At 43.8% G+C, this 26,424-nt stretch overlaps 1 protein-coding gene across 1 annotated transcript in view; it reads left to right on the forward strand.

Moving 5' to 3' along the window:
* Positions 1-12,647, forward strand: part of LOC132404844 (interleukin-6 receptor subunit beta-like) — a 150,469-nt gene extending 137,822 nt beyond the window's left edge. The window contains exons 11-12 of the mRNA XM_059989395.1: positions 8,815-8,906; positions 12,413-12,647. Coding sequence (XP_059845378.1) covers positions 8,815-8,906; positions 12,413-12,512 — 192 coding nt within the window. The 3' untranslated portion in view covers positions 12,513-12,647. The remainder of the gene's footprint in view (positions 1-8,814; positions 8,907-12,412) is intronic.
* Positions 12,648-26,424: the final 13,777 nt, after the last annotated feature.

The raw sequence follows: 26,424 nt of genomic DNA on the forward strand, positions 1-26,424 counted from the left end.
GTGTTGGTCTTCTGTCTAAGTATTCTTAATAAACTCTAAAATGCATCATAACTAAAGAGAATGGTGGCAGCTTTTTGTGTGAAGTGTTTGTCTGCCAAGCTGGTAATCAGAACTTTGGTTTCATGGCCAAGAAGCTAGTTAGATATTGAAATAATTCAAACTAAATGCTGCCAAAGTTGCAAAGAGCTTCTTTGGATCAGCTTATGGGCTGATGGAGAAGTCAGCTGATCAATTATTGATGCAGGCATCTTAGGCCCATGCACTGTGAGACACCCGCAGCAATGCTCTTGGGCAGAGGTGATCAAAGGCCCTGTGTAAAAGCAAGCTTGTGGGAAAAAGTCCTCCCCAGGGTACAACTACCTGACCTCTGGATGGTCTGTGCATTTGGGAGACCATCAGGATGGATGGCGATAGACTTGCCAGCTACTGTGGAGCTGCAGTCATCTTCTGCCGAGTTGGAATGGGACATTTCCATATGCCTTCCCTCTCCTTGCACCACCACCCACTCCCAAAATCCCAACCACCACAATCAGGGGCTGGATCAAGCCAAGCAGAGCCGGGACACACTTACTCACACACTGAGTGAGTCCAAACCATTCTTCCATGTTTGCTCTTTCTCCTGTCACAGTTCTTTGGTTAATTTCCAGCTGTCCACGTTACGAACAGTTCTCAAGAACAGAAACATAGGGACTGCTGAATAGAAAGATTGGTTTGCAATTAGATAGGATGTCTTAGAACATAGAATCTGGTATATAAAGATTTTGAAGCGATGAATTAAAATGTTGCTTGATTAAGAGGAATATTATGGATTTATGAAATGAAAAGTTATTAGAAGAGATGAAAGATACCCTTCAGTGACAACAGGTCAAAATTCTGAAAGTTGCCCCTTAACAGCAGAGATGAATTTACTGGTCGGCATGGGGATGGTGTATGCAGGGCCTGTGGCTGCTGTAGGGGTAACTCTACAGGGGCAGCAATGACAAATGCTTCACTCCCATCTCCACAAGCACACTTTAAAATGAGCAGCAAATTGGCAGATTTGCTAGTGATGTCCACATCTCAAAACTAAATTATAGAGAGTGAAATTGATGCACAAACAATCGGCTGAATAAGCTATTGCTGTTTTATCGCAAATAATAGTTCACTAACAGGAGAAAATCTACAGATACTGAAAATCCAAAGCAACACAGACAAAATGCTGGAGGAACTCAGCAGACCAGGCAGCATCTGTGGAAAAATGTACAATTGACGTTTTGGGCTGAAGCCCTTTTTCAGGGCTGGAAAGGAAGGGGGGAAGTCAGAATAGGAAGGTGGGGGAAGGGGAGGAAGAAGTACAAGGTGGCAGGTGATAGGTGAAATTGGGAGGAGTGGTGAAGTAAAGAGCTGAGAAGTTGATTGGTGAAAGAGATAAAGGGCTGGAGAAGGAGGAATCTGATAGGAGAGGACAGAAGGCTATGGAAGAAAGGGAGGGGAATCAGAGGGAGGCGATGGGCAGGTAGGAGGCAAATATGGATGGGGAAAAGTGAAGCAGAGGCAATTACTGGAAGTTCGAGAAATTGATGCTCAAGACATCAGGTTGGAGGCTACCCAGACGGAATATAAAGTGTTGCTTTCCAACTTGAGTGTGGCCTCATCCTGGCAGTAGAGGAGGTCATGGACTGACATGACGGAAAGGAAATAGGAAGTGAAATTTAAGTGGGAGACCACTGGGAGATCCTGCCTCTTCTGGCGGACAGGGTATAGGTGCTCAACGAGGTTGTCTCCCAATCTACATTGGGTCTCACCGATATACAGGAGGCCCCACAGGATACAGGATGTGACCCCAAAAGACTTACATGGGAAATGTCACCTCACCTGGAAGGACAGTTTGAGGTCATGAAAGGTAGTGAGGGAGTGGGTGTAGGGGCAGGTGTGGCACTTGTTCTGCTTGCAAACATAAGTGCCAGGAGGGAGATCAGTGAACAAGGAGTCACATAGAGAGTGATCCCTGCAGAAAGTGGAAAGTGGGGGAGGGGGAGCGAAGATGTGCTTGGTGGTGGGATATCCATAAGAGATGGCAGAAGTTACAGAGAATTAGGTGCTGGATCCAGTGGCTTGTGGAGTAGTAGGTGAGGACAAGAGGAATCCTATACCTGGTGTGATGATGGGGGTGAGGGTAGAAGTGCGTGAAATGGAAGAGATGCGGGCAAGGGCAGTGTTGATGGTGGAGGAAGGGAAGCCACTTTTTTTGAAGAAGGAGGATATCTCAGTTGTTTTGGAATGAAAAGCCTTATCCTGAGAGCAGATGCGGTGGAGACAGAGGAACTGAGAAAAGGGATGGCATTTTCACAAGTGATTAGGTGGGAAGAGATATAGTCCAGATAGCTGTGAGAGTCCGTGGGTTTATAAAAAACATCAGTAGATAGATAGTCTCCAGAGATGGAGACAGAGAAATCACGAAAGAGGAGAGAGATGTCAGAAATAGATTACTTAGTTTTTTTTTCACACAAACTTGATGAAGATTATTCTGAGAAAATAACACAGATATTGGCTGAGAATGAAGCAATGCAGAAGTTCCTTTGGGAAATATGTTTCAGTGGTTGGTGGTTTGAGTCATAACGAGTTTTCCAGAATTTTCTGTGCTCTTATTCTCAGCAACCAACTATATCCTGTTAGCTCATACAAACCTCAGATGTGGAAACAGCAAATAATGATTGCAGAGTTTAGCTGAAGAACTGGTTTCTGGCTGGAATAGTTAATTATTACCTTTGTTCCATTTGATAAAGTGATGTTTTCTGTCAAAACAGTGTTGAAAGTCTGTTGATGAATGCACAGATGGGTAAACACTTCTCAGTATTATTATGGACTAACACCATGGCAGTAAATCAATTTACTGCAGGTCAATCCTATATCTCTGTTCCTATTAAATGCCTTTTAATTTCTCAGAAGTGCTACAGACTTTGGCCTCCTGAAGGGTGAACTGAGTCAGGAAATTTTAAGTGATAAATCTCACCAGCTACTTGTAGAGCACATTTGGCTTGCCTGTTAGTTGCAGCGCCTCTCAGCACTGCATGCCGGCAGCCAATAAGGAATTAGCAGCTTTTTATAATGCATATCCACTGACCACAATGGAACCACATAGCTTCTGTTTCCATCCTAAAATCTCAAATGGGGTTTTAACACTTTCATGGGGAAAGGAGCTTAGGACTTGAACCAGCAGATACCTTGGACATAGCCAGAAGGTAGTCCTTTTTAAAGACTTTGCTGGTAGATGAGTAAGGCTACCCATTTCATTTTGAGGCTACTGCTCCCCATTAGTGCCATTTAAAATCAAGCCTCTTGTCCTTGTATCTAAATATGAATGTTCCTGGCAATTGTAGGTTAGGAAGAGTTGCAGTGCATGTTTAGATATTTATCGTCCCCACTGTCATTGCTTTCTGTGCCTCGTTTGCCTTTGATTGATTAACTCACAAAACTCACTTTTATAGCACTACAGGCCGTTCACCCATCTAGTCTGTGTTGAACCATTTAAACTGCCTACTCCCATTGAGCTGCACCTGGGCAATAGCCCTCCATACCCCTACCATCTATGTACCCATCCAAACATTGAAATTGAATTCACATGGACCACTTCCACTGGCAGCTCCTTCCACACTCTCACGATCCGCTGAATGAAGAAATTGCCCCTCATATTCCCTTTGAACTTCTCACCTTTCACCCTTAACCCATGACCTCTGATTTTCGTCCTACCCAACCTCAATCGAAAAAGCATGCTTGCATTTACCTGATCTATACCATTTAAAATTTTGTATACCTCTATCAAATCTCCCCTCAGTCTTCTATGGTCCAATGAATAAATTCCTAACTTATTCAGTCTTTCTTTATAACTCAGCGCCTCCAGTCCAGCAAAAGCCTTGAAAATTTTTTCTATACTCTTTCAACCTTATCTACATCATTCCAATAAGTAGGTGACCAAAATTATAAACAATACTCCAAATTAGGCCTCACCAACATCTTTTACAACTTACTCAGTACCACGATTTATGAAAGCCAATGTCCCAAAAGCGTTCTTTACGATCTTATCCACCTGTGACGCCACTTTCAATGAAATATGGAGCTGTATTCCTGGATCACTTTGTTCTACTAGATTCCTCGGTGCCCTACCATTTTTTGTGTAAGATCTGCCTTGTACGTCTTTCTGGAGGGCAACACTTTGAACTTGTCTGCTTTAAATTCTACGTGGATTTTTCAGCCCATTCTTCTGCCTAGACCAGATCCCACAGCAAGTTCTTATAGCCTTCCTTGCTGTCCACAAAACCATGAAATTTACTGATTCAGTTAACCATATTATCATCCAGATAGTTGATATGGGTGACAAACAACAATGCACCTAGCATTGATCCCTGCGGCTCTCCACTAGTCACAGGCTTCCATTCAGAGAGTTTACCATCTACAACCACTTCTGGATTCTCCCACAAAGCCAATGTCTAATCCAATTTACTACCTCATATTGAATGCTGAGCGACTGAACCTTCTTGACCACTCTTCCATGCAGAACCTTGTCAAAAGTCTTGCTGAAGTCCATGTACACAAAATCCTTTGCCTTGCACTTCATCAACTTTCCAGGTAACATCCTCAAAAAACTTAATAAAATTGGTTAGACATGACCTACTTCACACAAAGCCAAGCGGCCTATCCCTAATCAGAACATGTCTATCCAAATACTCACTTATCCATTAGAATACCTTCCAATAACTTTCCCACTGCTGATGTCAGACTCACCAGCTTATAATTCCCTGGTTTATTTTTAGAGCATTTCTTGAACAGCAGAATAACATTAGTTATCTCCCAATCCTCAGGTACCTCACCTGTTGCTAAGGGTGATTTAAATATTTCTGCTAGGACCCCTGCAATTTGCCTCCCATAGGGTTTGAGGGAACATCTAATCGGGCCCTGGGAATTTCTCCACCCTAATTTGCGTCAAGACAACTAACAAGTCCTAATCTGTAATCTGCATAGGACCATGACCTCATTGCTGCTTTGCCTCACTTCTATAGATTTTGTGTCCATCTCCAGTGTAAATACAGATGCAAAAGAAACATTTAAGGTCTCCACATGTAGACTACCATTCTGATCTTCCAGAGGACCAGCTTTGTCCTCTGCAATGGTGGAGGTACTCAGCAGGCCAGGCTGCATCTGTAGTGAAGAGTAATCAGTTGACTTTTCAGGCCAAGAAACTTCATAAGAACAGGTCCCTCTGTGATGATTGGTTCATGTTCCCTCATCCTACCCTTTCTGAAGTCCACAATCAGCTCTTTGGTCTTACTGACATTGAGTGCAAGGTTGTTGCTGTAACACCACTCAACCAGCTGGTATATCTTGCTCTTCTCCATCTGAGATTCTGCCAACAATTCTGCCATCAGCACACTTATAGACGGCATTTGAACTATACCTAGGGTCATGGGTGTAGACAGAGTAGAACAGTGAACTAAGCACACATCCCTGAGGTGCATCAGGGTTTATTGTCAGTGAGGAGGAGATATTATTACCAATCTGCACAGATTATGCTCTTCCAGATAGGCAGACAAGGATCCAATTGCAGAAGGAGGTACAGAGCCCAGGTTCTGTAGCTTCTCAATCAGAATTGTAGGAATGATGGTGTTAAATGCTGAGCTATAGTCAATGAACAGCAGCCTAACATGGGTACACAAACTTCTGTCACTTGCCCTGTCTCATTCCCTAACAGCAGATCAAGTATTGCATACTCTCTTGTTGGAACTTCTATGTATTGACAAAGGAAACTTTCCTGATGGCATTTGCTAACTTTAATCCCATCTAGTCCTAACACAGACTGGTGGTCCCAGTCAATACATGGAAAGTAAAAATTACCTAATATTACAATCTTCTATTTCTTGCAAGTCTGTGATCTCTTCAAATTTGTTCCTCTAAATCCAGTGAATTGTTGGGTGACCTATAATATTAACATGGTCATACCTTTCTTGTTCCTTGGTTCCACCCATGAAGCCTCGTTAAATGAGTGACCTGACTGAGCACTGCCATGACATTTTCCCCGACTTGTAACATCATCCCTCATACTTTAATCCCTCCTGCTCTGTTGCATCTAATACAATGGAACCCCAGAATATTGAGCTGACAGTCCTCTCCCTCCTGCAACCAAGTCTCACTAATGGCTACAATATCATAATTCCATGTGTTGATCAATGCCCTGAGGTAATCTATTATACTACTTGCATTGAAATATAAGCAATTCAGAACACTAGTTGCCCATGCTCAACCTTTTGATTCCTGACTTTGTCTGAATTCTTAACAGCATTTGTCTCCACAGCCAATCCACCATCTCATCTTGCGCTCTGGTCCCCACTGCCCTGCAAATCTAGTTTAACCCCTGCCCTCTCTGTGCAGCACTAGCAAACCCCAGATCGGGTGCAAACTGCCTCTTCTGTACACCTGGAAGAGAGCCCAGTGATCCAAAAATCTAACCCCTTCCTCCTACACCAACTCCTTAGCCACATATTAAACTGTATGATCTTCCTACTTCTGGCCTCACTAGCATGTGGCATGGGTAGCAATCCTGAGATCACAACCCTGGAAGTCCTGTCCTTTAACTTAGCACCCTGAACTCACTTTACAGAACCACGTCACTCTTCCTACCTATGTCATTGGTACCCACATGAACCACAACCTCTGGGTGTTTGCCCTCCCACTTAAGAATGTTGAGGACTCGATCTGAGATATCCAGGACCCTGACACCCGGGAGGCCACATACCATCCAGGAAATTTGTCTCTGCTCACAAAACCTCAATTAACAAATCCCCATCACCACAGCTCGCCTTTTCTTCCCCCTCCCCTTTTGAGTCACAGAGTCTGACTCGGCACCAGAGACCTGACCGCTGTGGCTTTCTCTGCTAGGTTATCCCGCACCCCCCATCTGTATCTGTTGTTGAGGGGGACAGTGACAGGGGTACTCTGCACTAAATATTTAACTCCCTTTCCCTTCCCGACTGTCACCCAGTCTCCTGTGTCCCGTAACTTGGGGTGTAACTACCTCTCTATATGTCCTATTTTATCACCCCTTCAGCCTCCGGAATGATCTGGAGTTCGTCCAGTTCCACCTCCAATTCCTTACTACGGATGCTGCAGCAGGATGAAGTTGAAGTCACATGTACAACACGCTGGAGGAACTCAGCAGGTCGGGCAGCATCCGTGGAAACGAGCAGTCAACGTTTCGGGCCGAGACCCTTCGTCGGGAAGTTGAAGTCGTCAGGGATACTGGAGGTCTCCCTGCCCCCCCACATCGCTCAAGAGGAACATTCAACTATACTGCCTGGCATCCCTACAGTTCTAACCGTGCAAATATAAAGGAGGAAATAATAATAAAAAACAGGGGGGAAACCCATCTGCAGCTATTTTACCTTCCCTCACTCAAGCCTCTCCACGCTGAAGCCTCGAAGAGCTAAAGCCTCAAATAAGCACTCTAACACTGTCCTCTCCAGCAGTCTTTATTGAAAACTTCTTCATGTATCAGCCAGACCTGAAGGAATAATGCGAGGCATAGATAAAGTGGGCAAGCAGTGACTTCCTCCCAGGGACAAAATGTCTCATACTAGAATGCATGCATTTAAGGTGAGAGGAGAAAATTTCAAAGGAGATGTGCAGGGCAAACTTCTTATGCAGAGATTGATGGGTATCTGAAATGCACGGCCGGCAATGATGGTGGAGGCAGATATGATAGAGGTATTTAAGGGGCTCCTACATAGGCACACAAATATACAGAGAGTGCATGGGTTATGGACCAAGGACAGACAGAAGCATTTAGATGTCATTAACTTAATTCATTTCATTCAACAACATAGGCTGAAGAGAGTGTACTTGTGGAGTACTATTCTGTGTTCTTCGTTCATTGTTCAAAGCTCTAGAAGTTACTTAAGTCAGATATTTCTAATGGTCACAATCTTGACTGAAGCAAATTTTGTTTGGATCTCTGCTGTGTATCAAGGCTATTATATAACAATGCGGTTATTGTTGTTCCTCATTAAACAACAATAGCTTTAACTTGCTTCATTCTGTTGGCTCAAAAGAAAAGCACACAACTGGATGCATGAACCACCGAATAAATTTCATACCATTTACAAAGTCCCACTCAGTGCCAGCAGATATTTGCAGGCAGGTCCTTTTGGAGCAAGGGGGTTCACGGAGCGTGCTGAGCATCAGTTGCAGGCAGGAGTACTCATGCAGAGGCATTTAGTGGAGTCCCACATCATATCAGAATCATGGCCTACAGGACATTTCACCTTATCTGATCTGTGTTTAAAGTCCAATGTATCTTCTTGTTGGCTCTTACATTATCCATGCCTCACATTAATTTGACAAGCTCGACTAGATTTCCTTTTAATATTTTTTACAATATTAATATTAACTTCTGCTTCAGCTTCAAATCTTACTTATTCTTGCCTGAAATGGAAACATGCAAACCACAGACTGGCTATAAATAATGCGTGAAAAGCTCTGCAAATTTGTTTTGCTCAAACCAGTGTCTCTAGGGTTTTATAATATTTGCTCAAGTATTGCAAGGACCCAGTCAGCTTGTCAGATTTTACTTGCCTGGTTAATAATGCTGTGCTTGAGTTTTGCTTAGGGAAGTATCAATTGTTCTCAAATAGCATCTAGAAAATACCTCTGCCACCCCCCTCCCACCACCCCGAAGCCATGTGGAACACAATTATTCCATGGTCCTGTTATAAATTATCACAGCAGGAATCCATTGCCTGAAGCATGCTTGACAGAACTGGTTCTCATTTAACAATCTTTGCTCAGGTCTTGAAGGAAGGACAGCCAGATGTAGGGAGCTGTGCCAGGAACACCAAGGATCAGAACTGTTTGCTTTCAAATCACAAGCGGATCAGAGGGTATTTCCTTGCGGTATTCTCAATATGTCTTACATTTGGATAAATCAAAAGACCAGTGCCTGATATACACTGCTGCCTTTAACTCCATTCTGGACCAGGCGTTTGTCAGCTGTGCTTTGGTCAGTTGAAAGTTGATGAAAATCTCATTGGCATGAGCTCAGTGGGTGAAAACTGGCAGGATTGAAAGAGCATTGCTGTAATAATGAAGACAGCTGCACCTCATCATTATCCAGCCACGTAGATGCTATGCACTTCTGAGTCCATAGAAGACTAGGGAGATCTTGCATGTCCTTGACGACTCTTAGCAAGTTTTGCAGGTGCGCCGGAGAGAGTATCCTGTCTGGATTTATTACAGATTGGTATAATATCTGCATGTCCAAGAGGACAAGAAACTGCAGGGAGCTGTGAATGCAGCTCAGTATAATCACAAAAAACAATCAGCCTCCCTTCCATTGACTCTGTCCACACTCTCACTGCTTCAGCAAAGCAGCTGACATAATCTGACTCAGAATCTGCTTTACTATCACCAGCATGCATCATGATTTGTTAACAGTGCAAGGCAATACATGATAAATATAGAGAAAAAAGAATTACAGTAAGTATACATATATTTATATTATGTGGTTAAATTAAAAAATAGTAGTACAAAAACAGAAATGATAAAAAAGAAGTAGTGGGGTTCAGAAAACATGGGTTCAATGTCCGTTTAGAAATCCGATAGTGAGAAGTTGTTCCTGAGTTGCTGAGTGTGTGTCTTCAGGCTTCTGTTCCTCCTTCCTGAAGGTAATAATGAAAAGAGTGCATGTCCCAGGAGATGGAGTCTTTAACAGTGGACACTGCCTTTCTGAGGCACCCGTCCTTGAAGATGTCTTGGATACCACAGAGGCTAGTGCCCAAGATGGAGCTGGCTAATTTTACAACCAATGAAGGATGCCTCCCACCCCAGTAATTCTCTCTTCTGCCCTCTCCCATTGAGCAGGAGATATAAAAACCTGGGAGCATGAACCACCAAGCTCAAGGACAGCTTTCATCCCACTCTTACCAGACTACTCAGGTCCCAATCCACCTTGCCTGCGCAGTACTTATTTACCTCCACTGCACTTTCTCAGTGATTCTGCATTCTGCTTTCACTATGACTCTGCATTCTGTTTCCTGCCTCATTGTAATTATGTATGGCCTGACCTGACTGGATGGCACACACTCAAAGACTTGACACTGTATGTAGCCTCAGGGCTGTGTCCTAAACCCCCTCCTTTACTCTCTGTATACATATGACTGTGTTGCCACCCACAGCTCCAACCTGCTAATTAAATTTGCTGATGATACTACATTGATTGGCCTAATCTCAAATAATAATGAGGCAGCCTACAGAGAAGTCATCACCCTGACACAGAAAACAACCTCTCCCTCAATGTCACAAAAACAAAGGAGTTGTGGACTACAGGAGGAATGGAGACAGACTAACCCCTATTGACATCAATGGATCTGGGGTTGAGAGGGTGAACAGCTTTAAGTTCACTTCACTGAGGATCTCACGTAGTCTGTACATACCCACTGTGTGATGAAAAAGGCACAACAGCACCTCTTTCTCTTCAGATGGTTCAGAAAGTTTGGTATGGGTCCCCAGCTCCTAAGGACTTTCTATAGGGGCACAATTGAGAGCATCCTGACTGGCTGCATCACTGCCTGGTATGAGAACTGTACTTCCCTCAATCGCAGGACTCTGCAGAGAGTGGTGTGGTCAGCCCAGCTCTCCTGTAGATGTGAACTTCCCCCTATTCAGGACATTTACAGAGACAGATGTGATAAAAGGGTGTGAAGGATCACTGGGGACCCGAGTCATCCTAACCACAAACTGTTCCAGCTGCTATCATCCGGGAAACAGTACCACGGCATAAAAGCCAGGACCAACAGGCTCTGGGACAGCTTCTTCCACCAGGCCATCTGACTGATTAATTCATGCTGATACAATTGTAGTTCTAAGGTATATTAACTGTCCTGTTGTACATACTATTTATTCCAAATTACTATAAATTGCACATTGCACATTTAGACAGAGACATAGCGTAAAGATTTTTACTCATGTATGTGAAGGATGTAAGAAATGAAGTCAATTCAGTTCAATTCAATGCATGTGACAATACTAAATCCAACACTATTATCAATTGTAGACATGTTCAGATACCTGAGAATTACTTCACGACCTTAAGAAAATCAGGAGGAATAGGTCCAGCTTTCAGCTAAAATGGACACAATTCACCTAATCCACTCAGGTTCACAAGCAGTTGGAACCATTTTAGACTATCCCTGAACCTCCTGTGAAGAGAATGGCTTACTGAGCCACTTCAGAAAGCAGTTAAGATCTGACCGTGTTATTGGGCCTGGAACAGCATCCAGCAGAGCAGGCATGCTTTCTCACCCGACACCAATGAGACCGATGGATTTTGCAACAATACGGCCATATCACAGACATTATTATTGAGTCTTTTAGTCAAGAGTTTTATAACTTCTGGTACTCACTACTTTCTATGGTGAGAGATAAAGTATTGATTGTGGGTCAGTGATCTGTTTTTTTTAATTTATGTCCAGAACTTAATCAATATGATATTTTTTCCTGTGCATTGCCCAAATGAATGCTCCTATCCAGACTTGAGTATGCAAGTTTTTTCCTGATTTCTTTTGTATATATAACATAAAAATTGTTCACAGATTTTTGTTTAATATCTAATTTTGCACAATTAAATAAGGAATAACTTGATAAATTAATTTCAACATTTTAATCTAAAATCAAAGTTGTTTGACTCCATTTTACAGTGTGTTGTGTGATGATATTCCATGTTAGTAGGGAAATGAGTGCCCTCTCCTGGAAGTGAACTGCATAACATACTAATTAAAAACACTAACGCGATTTTTTTGATTGTGTATTTGAAGTGCTTGGTAGCCTTCAACCTTATGGCATGAACATCGATTTCTTAAACTTCCGGTAATGCACCCCTTTCCCACCTCCTCCACCATTCCTGATTCCCTTTTTCCTCTCTCACCTTATCTCCTTAACTGCCCATCACCTCTTTCTAGTTCACTTCCCCCTTTTCTTTCTTCCATGACCTTCTGTCCTCTCCTATCAAACTCCCCCTTCTCCAGCCCTGGACCTCTTTCACCAATCAACTTCCCAGCTCTTTACTTCACCCCTCCCTCCACCTCCCGATTTCACCTATCACTTTGTGTTTCCTCAACCCTCCCCTTAACTTTAAAACTCTGACTCTTCTCATCTTTTTTTCTCCAATCCTGATGAAGAGTTTCAGCCCAAGACATCAAAGACACTCTTTTCCACAAATGTTGCCTGGCCTGCTGAGTTCCTCCAGCATTTTGTGTGTGTTGCTTGCATTTCCAGCACCTGCAGATTTTCTCTTGTTTGCACGTACAGGATGCAGCTAACTTATTGCTCCTCGTCAAACATCTAATTTTGTTTACACCTCCCCATTGCCCCACACCCTTTGCTGTCAAAGAAGAAAAGGTGAGAAAGCTGTTCAGGAAACTAATTATCAAGAAGGCTGCTGGCCCTGTGTGGTGAACTACATATACCTGTCTGGACACGCCCCCTGCTGACTGCTCCTGTGGCTCCTCCCACAGACCCCTGTATAAAGGCGATTGAGGCCTGGGCCCGGCCTCTCAGTCTCCAGGATGTAGTATGGTGGTCAACCACTGCTTGTTCCTTCTTCCAGTCAATAAAAGCCGATATCTCGTCTTCACGTCTCAGAGTGAGTTATTGATGGTGCATCACCCTGACTCATTTTCCCCTATTATCCTTAAACACTGCACTAACCAGAGGCCTATAGTCTTTACAAACATTTTCAGTCAGTCTCTTAAACTATACTGTGGTACCAGCAAGATTCAAGAAATCTTTTATTATTCCAGTCCCTAAAATATCAGAGTTTACTGGGCTCAATGACTACAGGGCAATTGCACTCACATCAGACTTTTGAAAGGCTGGTCTTATCATTTTTCAAAACCATATCTCAGAATTTTCTCGATCATTGAAGTTCACCTACAGAGCCAACAGATCTGAAGCTGATACAGTTAACATCGGTCTAGATTTCATATTACAGCACCTCGACTCTCCAAGTACTGTACATATGTTAGGATTCTCTTTGTTGCTTTCATTTCAGGCTTCAATACCATCATTCCTGAGCTTCTGCAAGAGAAACTCTCCAAACTTAATACATCAGGTGCCACTTGTAAATAGATCGCAAATTTCCTCTCTGACAGAGGGCAGTTTGTGAGACTAAGCAAGGATATCTCCACATCCCACTCAGTCAGCACTGATGCACCGCAGGAGTGTGTTCTATTTCTCTATACACCAATGAATACACCTCCAACGTAGACACCCGTCTGTTTAATTTACAAGGTGTGCACTGTCATAGGACGACTCACCACAGGCGATCCACATCCACACGAGCGATCACAACAACTTGGAGCTGAATGCCCCCAAAATGGTGGAAATGCATACTAACATCAGGAGAAATGTGTGTCTCCTCTCCATCCGCTCATTTGCAACAACTTCACAGTTAGCACTGTTTCAACATTCATATTCCTGGGCATCATTATTCCGCAGGATTTCAGACGGGAGAGTCCTGATGAAAGGTCTTGACCCAAAACATCGACTGTACTCTTTTCTATAGATGTTGCCTGGCCTGCAGAGTTCCTCCAGAATTTTCTCTTTTATTAACAAAAAGGCTTGGCAGAGGATGTACTTCTTGTGGTGGGTGGTAAAACTCATCTTTCCCAGATATATAATGGTATAATTCTACACTGCCATCATAGACAGCATCCTTTTTCAGCCATTGCTGTCTGCTTTGGTGCAGGATCCTCTCACAATATACAAAAACTACAGCAAACTGTCAGATAGCTGAAAGGGTCTGTGGTTGTAATCACTGCAGTTATATAGGTCCAGGACAAAGAAACAGGCAGGAAAATCATTAACATAAGAGGTGCTGGAGATCCAGAGTAGCAAGCAACAAGTGCTGGAGCAGCTTAGCAAGTCAGGTAGCATCTACAGAGTGGAATTAAGTGCCAATGTTTCAGGCCAAGACCCTTCAACAGGACAGGAAAGGAAGGGGGAAGAAGCCAGAATAAGAAGGTGGGGAGTGTTTTGTTTTGAAACTTGAAAGCATTAAACTAATTGAAAAGAAAAGATGGGAGTCCAAAATGTGAGTCTACCTTTGTTTTTACGTAAGCTGTTATGAACCCCGTAACTGGGTCACTTACCAACAAGATGGAGATATCCGTTGAAGTCTGATGATACTATTTTTAACAGTATTTATTAGTAAAAATACACAAAAATAATATCAATGCAAATATACAAATAATATACGTCATCAATACTAAATCTAAAAGTGTGGATATAATAATAATCAATAAGATATAAGCTCTATTGTTGTCTAGGGGATAATGTATTGTCCGATGGAAATATAAAAGTCACTCAGTTCATGCAGGCTGCAGCCTTTGGGGACCGCTGTGTTGCAATGGTTGGAGAGAGAGAGAGATTTGGAGAAAAACTTGCCAGCTTTTCCTTTTATGATTTCGATCCGTCAGGAGTCTCGTTGTCGTGACCTTTCACTTGTGGCCTCTCCTTTAGCTAAGCCATTCTTCCATGGTGAGCCCGCCACCCTGGCAAGGGAAGGACGCACACGAGCTCTCACCAGCTTTTGCTATAAAATGCCGTCACTGGATTTCCAGCGTTTCTCCTGGTGCATCTAAAGGGGTTGTTTCCCAGACCCCTCTTTTATCCTCACTCACGGGGTCTCAGATGTCAGTCCGGTTGGGATGATGCAATCCCTCAACCAGACCGCTCTGGTTGTCCCCTGAGGGGTTTCAATGAATAGTACAGTACTCAATACACAATTCCATCTCCAAGAGACAATGGCCGTTATCAGTGGTTCTGTTCCGCTGAGGCCAGGACACATTCCAAACCTTGTGTATTCTGCGTGTCTCTCTCTCATTTCCTGGGTCCCAGACCGGAATTAATAGCAATCTTGCGATTCTCAAAAAGGAGGGGACAACTTTGTACCCTTTGGCCCTTCAGAGTTGCTTCACATTCATAACAAAGCAAGATGCGCACGCATTATGTGGTGGCGTGATGGCGTATGCCATTTACGTACTTTTACAGATAACTCACAATGTATTCTGTAAACAAAGACTTTAATTAAACAATATATTTACAATATCACCCAAATACTAGTAGTAGTAGTCTCTCAAGTCCGAGGAAGATGGATGTGTTGCGCAGTCAACGTCTGTGGGCACGCATATGACTTCTGAGGCCGAAGTCCGAAGCGCAGATACGGTTGCAGATGGGGCAAGGAGCACTGCCTGTTGGGGCAGGAGCAGATGCCTTCCTGGTCTTTCTTGACTCGCCCTGAGGCGCTGCATGCGCCAGTTGGCTTGGAAGTTGTTTGCTGCCTTGGAGCATAGATTGCGCCACTTGGACCGATCAGCAGCGGCACCCAAATACTACTGAAATGTTAAATCCACAACACTCCTCCCTGCTTATCTATACTGTAAACTCCAAGTCAATATGGATTTCATCTCTACTATATACACAGTATAGTATATAATACAACTAATATACAGACATTATAGTAGTGACAAAATGGTTGTTGTCAAGTGTCTAGTGTGGTAGTATAGTGGGTAGTGCTTGTCATTCCCACTTTCAGCTTCCACCGCTGGCTAGCAGTCTTGCGAAAAGAAGAGCTGAATGTGGAAGTCTGGTCAGTACATAGCCTCTCCAACAGCAAACCTCATGTAGTGCCTCTTCACTGGTGACGCACAAAAACTGAATTGCTTTCAGAATCCAGCTAAATGACAGAGGATGACGAAGAGGTCTGGCCCCTGCACACATAGCACGCAAGCCCATCAGTGTGTGGACAACGCCCTGCTGCTCGTGAACCAGATCCCCAGCTATGGGTAAATGGCCCCACTGCCTCGTGGGCAGCCTCGGGAGAGATGAAGGCTACGGGAGTAATCCCAGACAGGAAATCTGGAAAGGAGCCCCTAGGATGGCTGGACGTTATTGAACATCCTTCTGGCAGCTCCTGCAGCCAAGCTGGTGCCAAACGTATTGCTTCATAAGCTTTCCTTTGGACTACACCGGTGAGGCTGAGAGGGGCATCTTGACAACTGAGCATCTCAGAATCTCCATACTTTCCACTTTGATGATTGTCATTGCTCACTGTCCTTTGAGACAGACAGACACCAACAAACTATACAGACATCCACAGCATAGTAAATTTCAAATTGCCCCATTCAGACCTGAAGATTTAATTTCTTAATCTTGTGGGATAACATCTTTGACTTGTGGCTGTGAAACAATCCCAGGTCCTGGAGCTTCCTCTGTGGTAGTTGTAGGAGTTGACCCTGGGACTGCAGTGGTCTGACAGTTCTGGAAACCTTTCTTCTCCTTTTCATGGCTTTTCTCTCTATTTCTTCTCTCCTTTTTAACTCCTTGCCTTTCTTTTTTCGCCTGCCTATTTCTTCTTCTGGTTTATGCATCTTGGTCTTGGAAAGGTGCATTTAGTTCACTGGAGAATTCTCTCATTAAACATTGTACTGCTCCCTTTATGATCTGCTCTCTCCTTTTGGTTTCATCTGATGTTTTTGGACTTCCCTTTGCCCAGCTGGGAATTGGTCTTTGCATCCAGTTTTACAAGCAGCTTTTTCTCTCCCTCTTGAAGTTCTTTCAATAATCTTAATGCATGCAGAGTAGATTCTGGCTCTTTATACTCACACAAACCAAATACTTGCAGCTTTCCTAAAGCTCCTTGAACTCTCTTCCAGCTGAAATCCAAGCTACGTTTCACAAGTAACTGCCTGGTTAACACATTCCCCCCAGCGCTAATGCTAAGGAGGCGCTCTGTGAACTGTACGGGGCTATTAGCGAATTGCAGAACGCACATCCTGATGGTCTGTTTATTGTCGCCGGTGATTTTAACCACGTGAACCTTAAGTCAGTGCTCCCCAAATTCCATCAGTATGTGGACTTTGTAATGACGGGGGAGAACGCATTGGACCTGGTTTACACAAACATTCCCAATGCGTACCGGGCAGAGCCGCACCCCCACCTCGGATACTCAGACCACATCTCTGTTATGCTAATCCCAGCATACAGGCCGCTTGCCAGGCACTCCAGACCAGTTCTGAAGCAGGTGAAAACCTGGCCAGCAGGAGCCATCTCTGCTCTTCAAGACTGCTTTGAGAACACTGACTGGCACATGTTCAGGGAGGCTGCAACCGATGGCGACTCTACCAACTTAGAGGAGTACACAGCATCAGTGACCAGCTACATCAGCAAGTGTATTACTCTGTCCAAGACCATCACTACATGCGCCAACCAGAAGCCATGGATGACCGCAGAGGTGCGTGCGCAGCTGAGGTCCCGCGACTCCGCCTTCAGAGCAGGCAACAAGGCAGCTCTAACAACAGTGAGGGCCAAACTGTTCCGAGCCATCAGAGGGGCAAAGCGTGCACACACCCAGCTAATCCACAGTTACTTCCAGGACAGTGGCGACACGCGACGCATGTGGAAGGTCATCTTTACTAAAGATGAAATAGTGGCATATCCAGATAGCAGTGATAGGATTGGGCCGAGCCAGCATGGATTTACCAAGGGCAAATCATGCTTGACTAATCTATTGGAGTTTTTCGAGGTTGTAACCAGGAAATTAGACAAGGGAGATCCAGTGGATGTAGTGTACCTTGATTTTCAGAAGGCATTTGATAAGGTCCCACATAGGAGATTGGTGGGTAAAATCAGAGCTCATGGCATTGGGGGAAGATATTGACATGGATAGAAAACTGGTTGGCAGATAGAAAGCAAAGAGTAACGGTGAATGGGTGTTTCTCGGAATGGCAGGTGGTGACTAGTGGGGTGCCACAGGGCTCGGTATTGGGACCACAGCTGTTTACGATTTACATCAATGATTTAGATGAAGGCATTGAGAATAACATCAGCAAGTTTGCTGATGATACTAAGCTGGGTGGCAGTGTGACATGTGATGAGGATGTTAGGAGAATTCAGGGTGACTTGGGTGAGTGGGCAGATACTTGGCAGATGACGTTTAATGTGAATAAGTGTGAGATTATCCACTTTGGGAGTAAGAACAGGAAGGCAGATTATTATCTGAATGGTGTAGAGTTAGGTAAGGGAGAAATACAAACAGATCTAGGAGTCCTTGTTCATCAGTCACTGAAGGTGAATGAGCAAGTGCAGCAGGCAGTGAAGAAGGCTAATGGAATGTTGGCCTTTATTACAAAGGGAATTGAGTACAAGAGCAAGGAAATCCTCTTGCATTTGTACAGGGCCCTGGTGAGACCACACCTGGAGTATCGTGTACAGTTTTGGTCTCCAGGGTTAAGGAAGGACATCCTGGCTGTAGAGGAAGTGCAGCGTAGATTCACAAGGTTAATTCTTGGGATGTCCAGACTGTCTTACGCAGAGAGGTTTGAGAGACTGGGCTTGTATATGCTGGAATTAAGGAGATTGAGAGGGGATCTGATTGCAACATATAAGATTATTAAGGGATTGGACAAGATAGAGGCAGGAAATATGTTCCAGATGCTGGGAGAGTCCAGTACCAGAGGGCATGGTTTAAGAATAAGGGGTAGGTCATTTAGGACAGAGTTAAGGAAAAACTTCTTCTCCCAGGGAGTTGTGGGGGTGTGGAATGTACTGCCTCGGAAGGTAGTGGAGGCCAATTCTCTGGATGCTTTCAAGAAGGAGCTAGATAGGTATCTTATGGATAGGGGAATCAAGGGATATGGGGACAAGGCAGGAACCGGGTATTGATAGTAGATGATCAGCCATGATCTCAGAATGGCGGTGCAGGCTTGAAGGGCCGAATGGTCTACTTCTGCACCTATTGTCTATTGTCTATTGTCATCCAGGACATCACCAATTACTAGACAACATCACCTGACTGTGCAGGTGATGCCTCCCTCCCAGATGCGCTGAATAACTTCTACGCCCGGTTTGAGGTGGAAAATGATGTGGCGGCGAGGAAGTCCACCCCTCCTGCGAATGACCAGGTGCTGTGTCTCTCCGTGGCCAATGTGAGAAGAACCCTGTGCAGGGTCAACCCACGGAGGGCTGCTGGACCAGACAACATTCCTGGTAGAGTGCTCAGAGGATGTGCAGACCAGCTAGCAGATGTTCTCACTGACATCTTCAATATCTCCCTGAGCAGCGCCACCATTCCAACGTGCTTCAAGGCCGCCAGCATTGTGCCTGTGCCAAAGAAGTCTTCAGTGTCCTGCCTAAATGATTATCGTCCCATTGCACTTACATCCTGTGGTAAACTATGTATATCTGTCTGGACACGCCCTTCTGCTGACTGCTCCTGTGGCTCCTCCCACAGACCCCTGTATAAAGGCAATTCGGGCACTGCTGTTCCCTCAGTCTCCGACATGTCGTGCTCCCTTTTCGCTGTTAATAAAAGCTTATCGTTCACTTCCAGTCTCCTAGAGTTATTGATGGTGCATCACATCCATCATCATGAGGTGTTTCGAGAGGCTCATCATGAGGCACATCAAGACCCTGCTGCCCCCCTCACCGGACCCCCTGCAGTTTGCGTACCGTCCCAACCACTCAACAGATGATGTCATTGCCACCACCCTCCACCTGGCCCTAACCCACCTGGACAAATAAGACACATACGTTCAGATGCTGTTCATAGACTTTAGTTCAGTATTCAACACAATCATCCCTCAGAAACTGATTGAAAAGCTGAGCCTATTGGGCCTGAACACTTCCCTCTGCAACTGGATCCTAACTGAGAGACCTCAGTCAGTCCGGATCGGGAACAGCATCTCCAACACCATCACACTGAGCACGGGAGCCCCCCAGGGCTGTGTGCTCAGTCCACTGCTGTTCACTCTGCTGACCCACGACTGTGTTACAACACACAGCTTGAACCATATCATCAATGCCAATGACACGACCGTGGTGGGACTCATCAGCAAGAACGACGAGTCAGCTTACAGAGAGGAGGTGCAGTGGCTAATGGACTGGTGCAGAGCAAACAACCTGTCTCTTAATGTGAACAAAACAAAAGAGATGGTTGTTGACTTCAGGAGGGCATGGAGCGACCACTCCCCACTGAACATCGATGGCTCCTCGGTAGAGATCATAAAGAGCACCAAATTCCTTGGTGTTCACCTGATGGAGAATCTCACCTGGTCCCTCAACACCAGCTCCATAGCAAAGAAAGCCCAACAGCGTCTCTACTTTTTACAAAGGCTGAGGAAAGTCCATCTCCCACCCCACATCCTCATCACATTCTACAGGGGTTGTATTGAGAGCATCCTGAGCAACTGCATCACTGCCTGGTTTGGAAATTGCACCATCTCGGATCGCAAGACTCTGCAGCGGATAGTGAGATCAGCTAAGAAGATCATCGGGTCTCTCTTCCCGCCATCACGGACATTTACACTACACGCTGCATCCGCAAAGGAAACAGCATTATGAAGGACCCCATGCACCCCTCATACAATCTCTTCTCCCTCCTGCCATCTGGGAAAAGGCTCCAAAGCATTTGGGCTCTTACGACCAGACTATATAACAGTTTCTTCCCCCAAGCTATCAGACTCCTCAATACCCGAAGCCTGGACTGACACCTTGCCCTATTGTCCTGTTTATTATTTATTGTAATGCCGGTACTGTTTTTGTGCACTTTATGCAGTCCAGCGTAGCTCTGTAGTCTAGTGTAGCTTTCTCTGTGCTTTTTTTATTACGTGGCTCAGTCTAGCTTTTGTGCTGTGTCATGTAAACCATGGTCCTGAAAAACGTTGTCTCATTTTCATTATGCACTGTACCAGCAGTTATGGTCAAAATGACAATAAAAGTTGACTTGACTTGATATTAGAAGCTTTCTCAGATATGTTGCCTACAAAAGCTGTTGTAGTCAGACCACTGCTTTTGTCACTTCCACGATTCCTATGAGCAACGTGGTCCTTCCTTGGTACAATATGCTTTCCAACTAGAGATACAAGGGTTTGCACCAATACCTGTGTACCCTCTGTTGGGCAATGGTTTCTGGTGTACAACTTGGAGAGTATTGTGGCATCACCTAGTACCTTCCTTAATTTGCTTTTAGTTGACTTTATTTTTGCAAGGGATGTGGTGGATGGATCTCCATTCAAGTTCTAGTTGCCTCAGCCAATCATGTCCCCACGATGCTGACCCTCCTGTTTTTACCACATACCACACCAACTTGGCTTGTTGTTTGTTTATTTTACTGCTATGAATGTCATTGACGCAGGAGTTATCTCTTCTCCAGTATAAGTTCTCAGTTAAATATCTGGAGGCTTCCCTTCAGAATCTTTGAAATGCCGTTCAAACTCTTGTTGTGGAATGACTGAAACAACTGAGCCAGTGCCTAATTCCAATTAAATTAATTTGCTGTTCACTTCTTGTGTGAGACATCTTGTTTGTCTATTGTTAGTTTCCACAACGTAAATCTCAAGGTCAATCTCATCATTATGAGATTTTTCATCAATAGCACGCAGATTAGTGTTCTTTTTGTAACTGGAACTTGAAGTTTTAGCTTTTTCTCTACCCTGTGTAGTCCATTTATTGTTGTATGCCCAACATGTTCTATGTATGTGTCCTACAACGTATGTGTTTTCTGCAAGTTTCACCTTTAAACCTGCATTGGTCTGGTGTTTGTGAGATCCTGGGACAATGGTAACACCATTTGTTCAGCCAGGCTGCTTTCTGTTTAGGCGTTTCAATTCAATTCCATCTCTGCCTGCTCTTTCCATTCAAACAGCAATTTCAACTTCTGATTTAAATATAAGTTGTGCTTCAGTTAGGAGCCTGTTTTGAATGTTTTCTTGTAAGAGCCCACAAACTAGATTATCTTTTCGTATATCATTAAGCCCATTACTGAATTGACAATGCGCAAACAATTTCTTCTACTCAACCACATACGTTGAAATGGACCTTCCTTCCTTTTAATTCCATTTATGAAACCTAAAGCATTCTGCAATCAATAATGGTTTTGGTTCTATATGTTCTTGCAATACTTTCACAATATCAGCAAAGCTCATTTGGTTGGAGCATTTAAACTGCTAAGCAAGCATTATGCCTTTAAGTCCAATACACTCAGAAAAACCTGCAGTCACTTCTCATTGGCTAATTCATCTGCTTCAAAATTTTGCTCACTTCACTCAGTATACATGAGCCAGTTGTCTATTGTGCAATGGGACACATTTAACTCTCCGATGGAGCCAATCATATCTGCTTTTTTAATGATTATAATCATTTAGTACTGACTGTTTATGAACCTGTGAGTTCTTCCGTTTCTTGCCTTTATTTCCACTCCATCATTTCTCCCCTTCTGAAGACATGCTGTGATTTTGTTTTTCAACCGAATATTCTGCTATGCTGTTTTTAAACTTGGACATCTCACTGCACTTCAGTGGCTGATCCAGGGTTCTTTTAAAACTTTCTCATCACCAGTGATAAATTTTGTAACTCTGAAACATTAAACTAATTGAAAGGAAAAGACGGAAGTCCAATTATGAGTCTAACATCGTTTTTACTTTAAGCAATTTGTGCACACATCTTGTAGTGGCATGATGACATATGCCATTTACATACTTCTACAGATAACCCACAATGCATTATGTAAACAAAGAATGCTTAATTAAGCAATATATTTACAATATTACTCAAATACTAGTGAAATATTAAACACACAGCAGAGGGAGGGGAAGAAGCTACACGGTGATAGGTGAAACCAGGCAGGAAAGAAGCTAGGTGGGAGGGGGAGGGGAAGAAGTGAGAAGCAGGGAGGTGATAGGTGGTAAATGGGCTGAAGAATAAATATACCAATAGGAGAGGAGAATGAACCATGGGAGAAAGGAAGGAAAGGTGCCAAAGGGATGTGATAGGCGCATAAAGAGAAGAGAAGGGATAAAGGGGTAGCCAGAATGAGAAATAGGAAAAGGGAGGAGAGAACAGGAAGAGAAATTACCAGAAGTTTGAGAAATCGATGTTCATACTGTCAGGTATGAATAATTGCTCCTCCAGCCTGAGAGTGGCCTCATCATGGCCATAGACCATGCAAGTATCCTCACAGACATTACCCACTCAGAAAACCACTTTTTCCAAAAGCTTACATCTGGAAGATGCTATAGGTCTATTAAGACAAAGGCTTCACACCATCTTAAATTTCTTTCCACCAGGCAGTTAATCTGATCAATCATTCTAGTTAGCCCCGCCATCTCAGACTTAGTCACTGCATCGCCCTGAAAACACTTCAAATCACTTTTTATAATCCTGCTTACATTTTAAATACATGATCGCATGTTCACATTTATGCACATTTAATCCCATATCTGTACTTAACCACTAAGTTCATTTTTATATATCTCTTTGTTCTTAGGGTTGTTGATTGTTGTTGTACACCACAGCAATTGTCTAATACATGTAAGTGTATAAGCAAGTGAAGTTGTTTCTTAATCCTTGACCTTGACTTAATCCTTGACATAAGTAATAGATAATGATGTGCTGGATGAAGAGACTAGTGGGTTGGAAGGTAAGGACCAAGGGAACTCTATTGCTCTACCACCTGGGGAGAACAGTGGTGGGGGTAGTCAAAACGGAAATAGACAGGATGCATAATGATGCTCCTTCAGATAAGGTGGAGGAGATTTCAGAAGCTCTAGAGCTGATGGCATCATCTTGCAAAGAGGTGTGTTGGAAACAAAGAAATTGAGAAAAAGTGATGGCATCTTTACAGGAGACAGGGTGGAAGGAGGTATCATCAAGGTAGTTGTGGGTTTATAGGGGACACCAATGACAATGGCCATTCTCTGTCCTGAGAGGATATACTGTGTATTGAAAGGACAGGCAGGAAGGCATAGGCAGTGGGTGTGTCTCTGTTGGTAAGAGGTGGAGTTGGTAAGAGGTCATAGAATATTGAATCTTTGTGGGTAAAAAAAATGATTATTGGAATCGTATATAGGCTTCCAAATAGTAGCCAAGATGTGGGGTTGAGATTGCAAAGGAAGATGGAAAAGGCATGTAATAAGGGTAATGACACAATTGTACTGGGGCCTTCAATATTCAAGAGGATTTGGGAAATCAGGTTAATGTCAGATCGCAACAGTAGGAATTTGTTGAATGCCTACGAGATGGCGTTTTAGAGCAGCTTGTGCTTGAGCCCACTTGGGAAAGGATATCTTAGATTGGGTGTTGTGTAGTAATCCAGATTTTATTAGGGAGCTTAAGGTAAAGGAATGCTTGGGAGGCAGTGATATGATAGAATACACACTGCAATTTGAGAGAGAGAAGCACAAGTCAGATGTATTAGTATCGCAAAGGAATAATGTGAAGTACAGAGGCTTGCGAGAGAAGCTTGCTCAGGTGGATTGGAGGAGGATACTGTTGGGGATGTTGGCAGAGCAGAGATGGCTGAAGTTTCTGGGAATAGTTCACAAGGCTCAGGATAGATATGTCCCACAGAAGAAGTTCTCAGAAGGCAGGTGTTGGCAACTGTGGCTGACAAGGGAAGTTAAGGACTGCAGACAAACCAAGGAAAGGGCATACAATGTAGCAATGTGGGAAGTTGGATGATTGGGAAGTTTTTAAAATCCAACAAAAGGCAACAAGGATCCTAAGGAGGGAAAAGATGAAATAGGAGGGCAAACAATTAAATAATATAAAGCAGGATACCAGAAGTTCTTTCAGTTATATAAAGAGTAAAAGGGAGGTGAGAGTTGATATTGGACCACTGGAAAATGATGCTGATGAGGTAGAAATGGGGAACGAAGAAAGGGCAGAGGAATTTAATAAGTACTTTGCATTAATCTTCACTAAGCTGGACACTAGCAGTGTGCCAGAGTGTCAGGGAGCAGGAGTGAGTGTCATTCCTATTTCAAAGGAAGTACTGCTAGGCAATCTCAAAGGTCTCCCTTAGCTTCAGCATAGCTATGGAAAGGGATAAAATCAGACGAAAAGGTAAAGGGCTTAACTAGGGAAGGGCTAACTTTGAAGGGATGAGGCAGGAACTAGCGAGAGTAAATTGGAAACAGATGTTCAAAGGGGAAAGCACAGAAGTAATGTGGGAGAAGCTTAGGGAGAACTTGAGCTGGGTTCAGGATAGGTTTGTCCCACTGAAGCAAGAAAAAAATGGTAGGAAAAGAGAACCGTGGCTGACAAAACATGTGAGGCAACTCATCAAGAGGCAAAAGGAAGCATATGTTAGATATAAGAAGCAGGAAGTAGGAGGGGCTTATGAGAAATATAGGGTAGCCAGGAAGGAGCTAAAGAAAGGACTTAGGAGAGCTCGAAGGGGGCATGAGAAGGCCTTGGCATGTAGGATTAAGGAGAACCCCGAGGCGTTCAATACGTACGTGAAGAACAGGAGGATGACGAGAACGAAGGTGGAACCGCTAAAGGATGAAGAGGGCAACATGTGCCTGGAAGCAGAGGAAGTTGGGGAGGTCCTAAATGAATACTTTGTTTCAGTATTCACAAGTGAAAAGAATCTTGATCAGGATGAGGTCGAAGCAGAGCGGGCCTGTGTGCTGGATAATGTGGAGATTAAGGAAGAAGAAGTGCTGGATCTTCTTAAAAACATTAAGATTGATAAATCCCCAGGGCTGGTTATGATACACCCCAGGTTGTTGTGGGAATTGAGAGAAGAGATCTTAGGAGCATTGGCTATGATCTTTGAATCTTCTTTGGCCGCAGGGGAAGTGCCGGCAGACTGGAGAATGGCAAATGTAGTTCCCTTGTTTAAAAAAGGTAATAGAGAGAAACCTGGGAACTATAGACCGGTGAGTCTTACGTCAGTGGTATGCAAACTACTGGAAAGGATTCTTAAGGATAGGATCTATGAACATTTGGAGAAGTACAGTCTACTCATGGATAGTCAACATGGCTTTGTGAAGGGAAGATCGTGCCTCACAAGCCTGACTGAGTTTTTTTGAAGAGGTAACAAAAGAAATTGATGAGGGTAGGGCAGTGGATGTGGTCTACATGGACTTTAGCAAAGCATTTGACAAGGTCCCTCATGAGAGACTCATCCAGAAAGTTGTGAGGCATGGGATAAGTGGAACCTTGGCTCTTTGGATAAAAAAATTGGCTTAAAGGAAGAAAGCAGAGGGTAGTTGTGGAAGGGAAGTATTCTGCCTGGGGGTCAGTGACTAGTGGAGTGCCGCAGGGATCTGTCCTGGGACCCCTGCTATTTGTGATTTTTATAAATGACCTGGATGTAGAGGCGGAAGGATGGGTGAGTAAGTTTGCAGATGACATGGAGATTGGAGGAGTTGTGGATGGAGCTGTAGGTTGTCGAAGGTTAAAAGAGGATATAGACAGGCTGCAGAGTTGGGCAGAAAAATGGCAGATGGAGTTCAATCCGGACAAGTGTGAGGTGATGCATTTTGGAAGGACAAACAAGAAGATTGAGTACAGGATTAATAGTCAGTTACTTAAGAGTGCAGATGAACAAAGGGACCT

The sequence above is a fragment of the Hypanus sabinus genome, chromosome 14 (assembly GCF_030144855.1).
Source record: "Hypanus sabinus isolate sHypSab1 chromosome 14, sHypSab1.hap1, whole genome shotgun sequence".
Taxonomy (NCBI): Eukaryota; Metazoa; Chordata; class Chondrichthyes; order Myliobatiformes; family Dasyatidae; genus Hypanus; species Hypanus sabinus.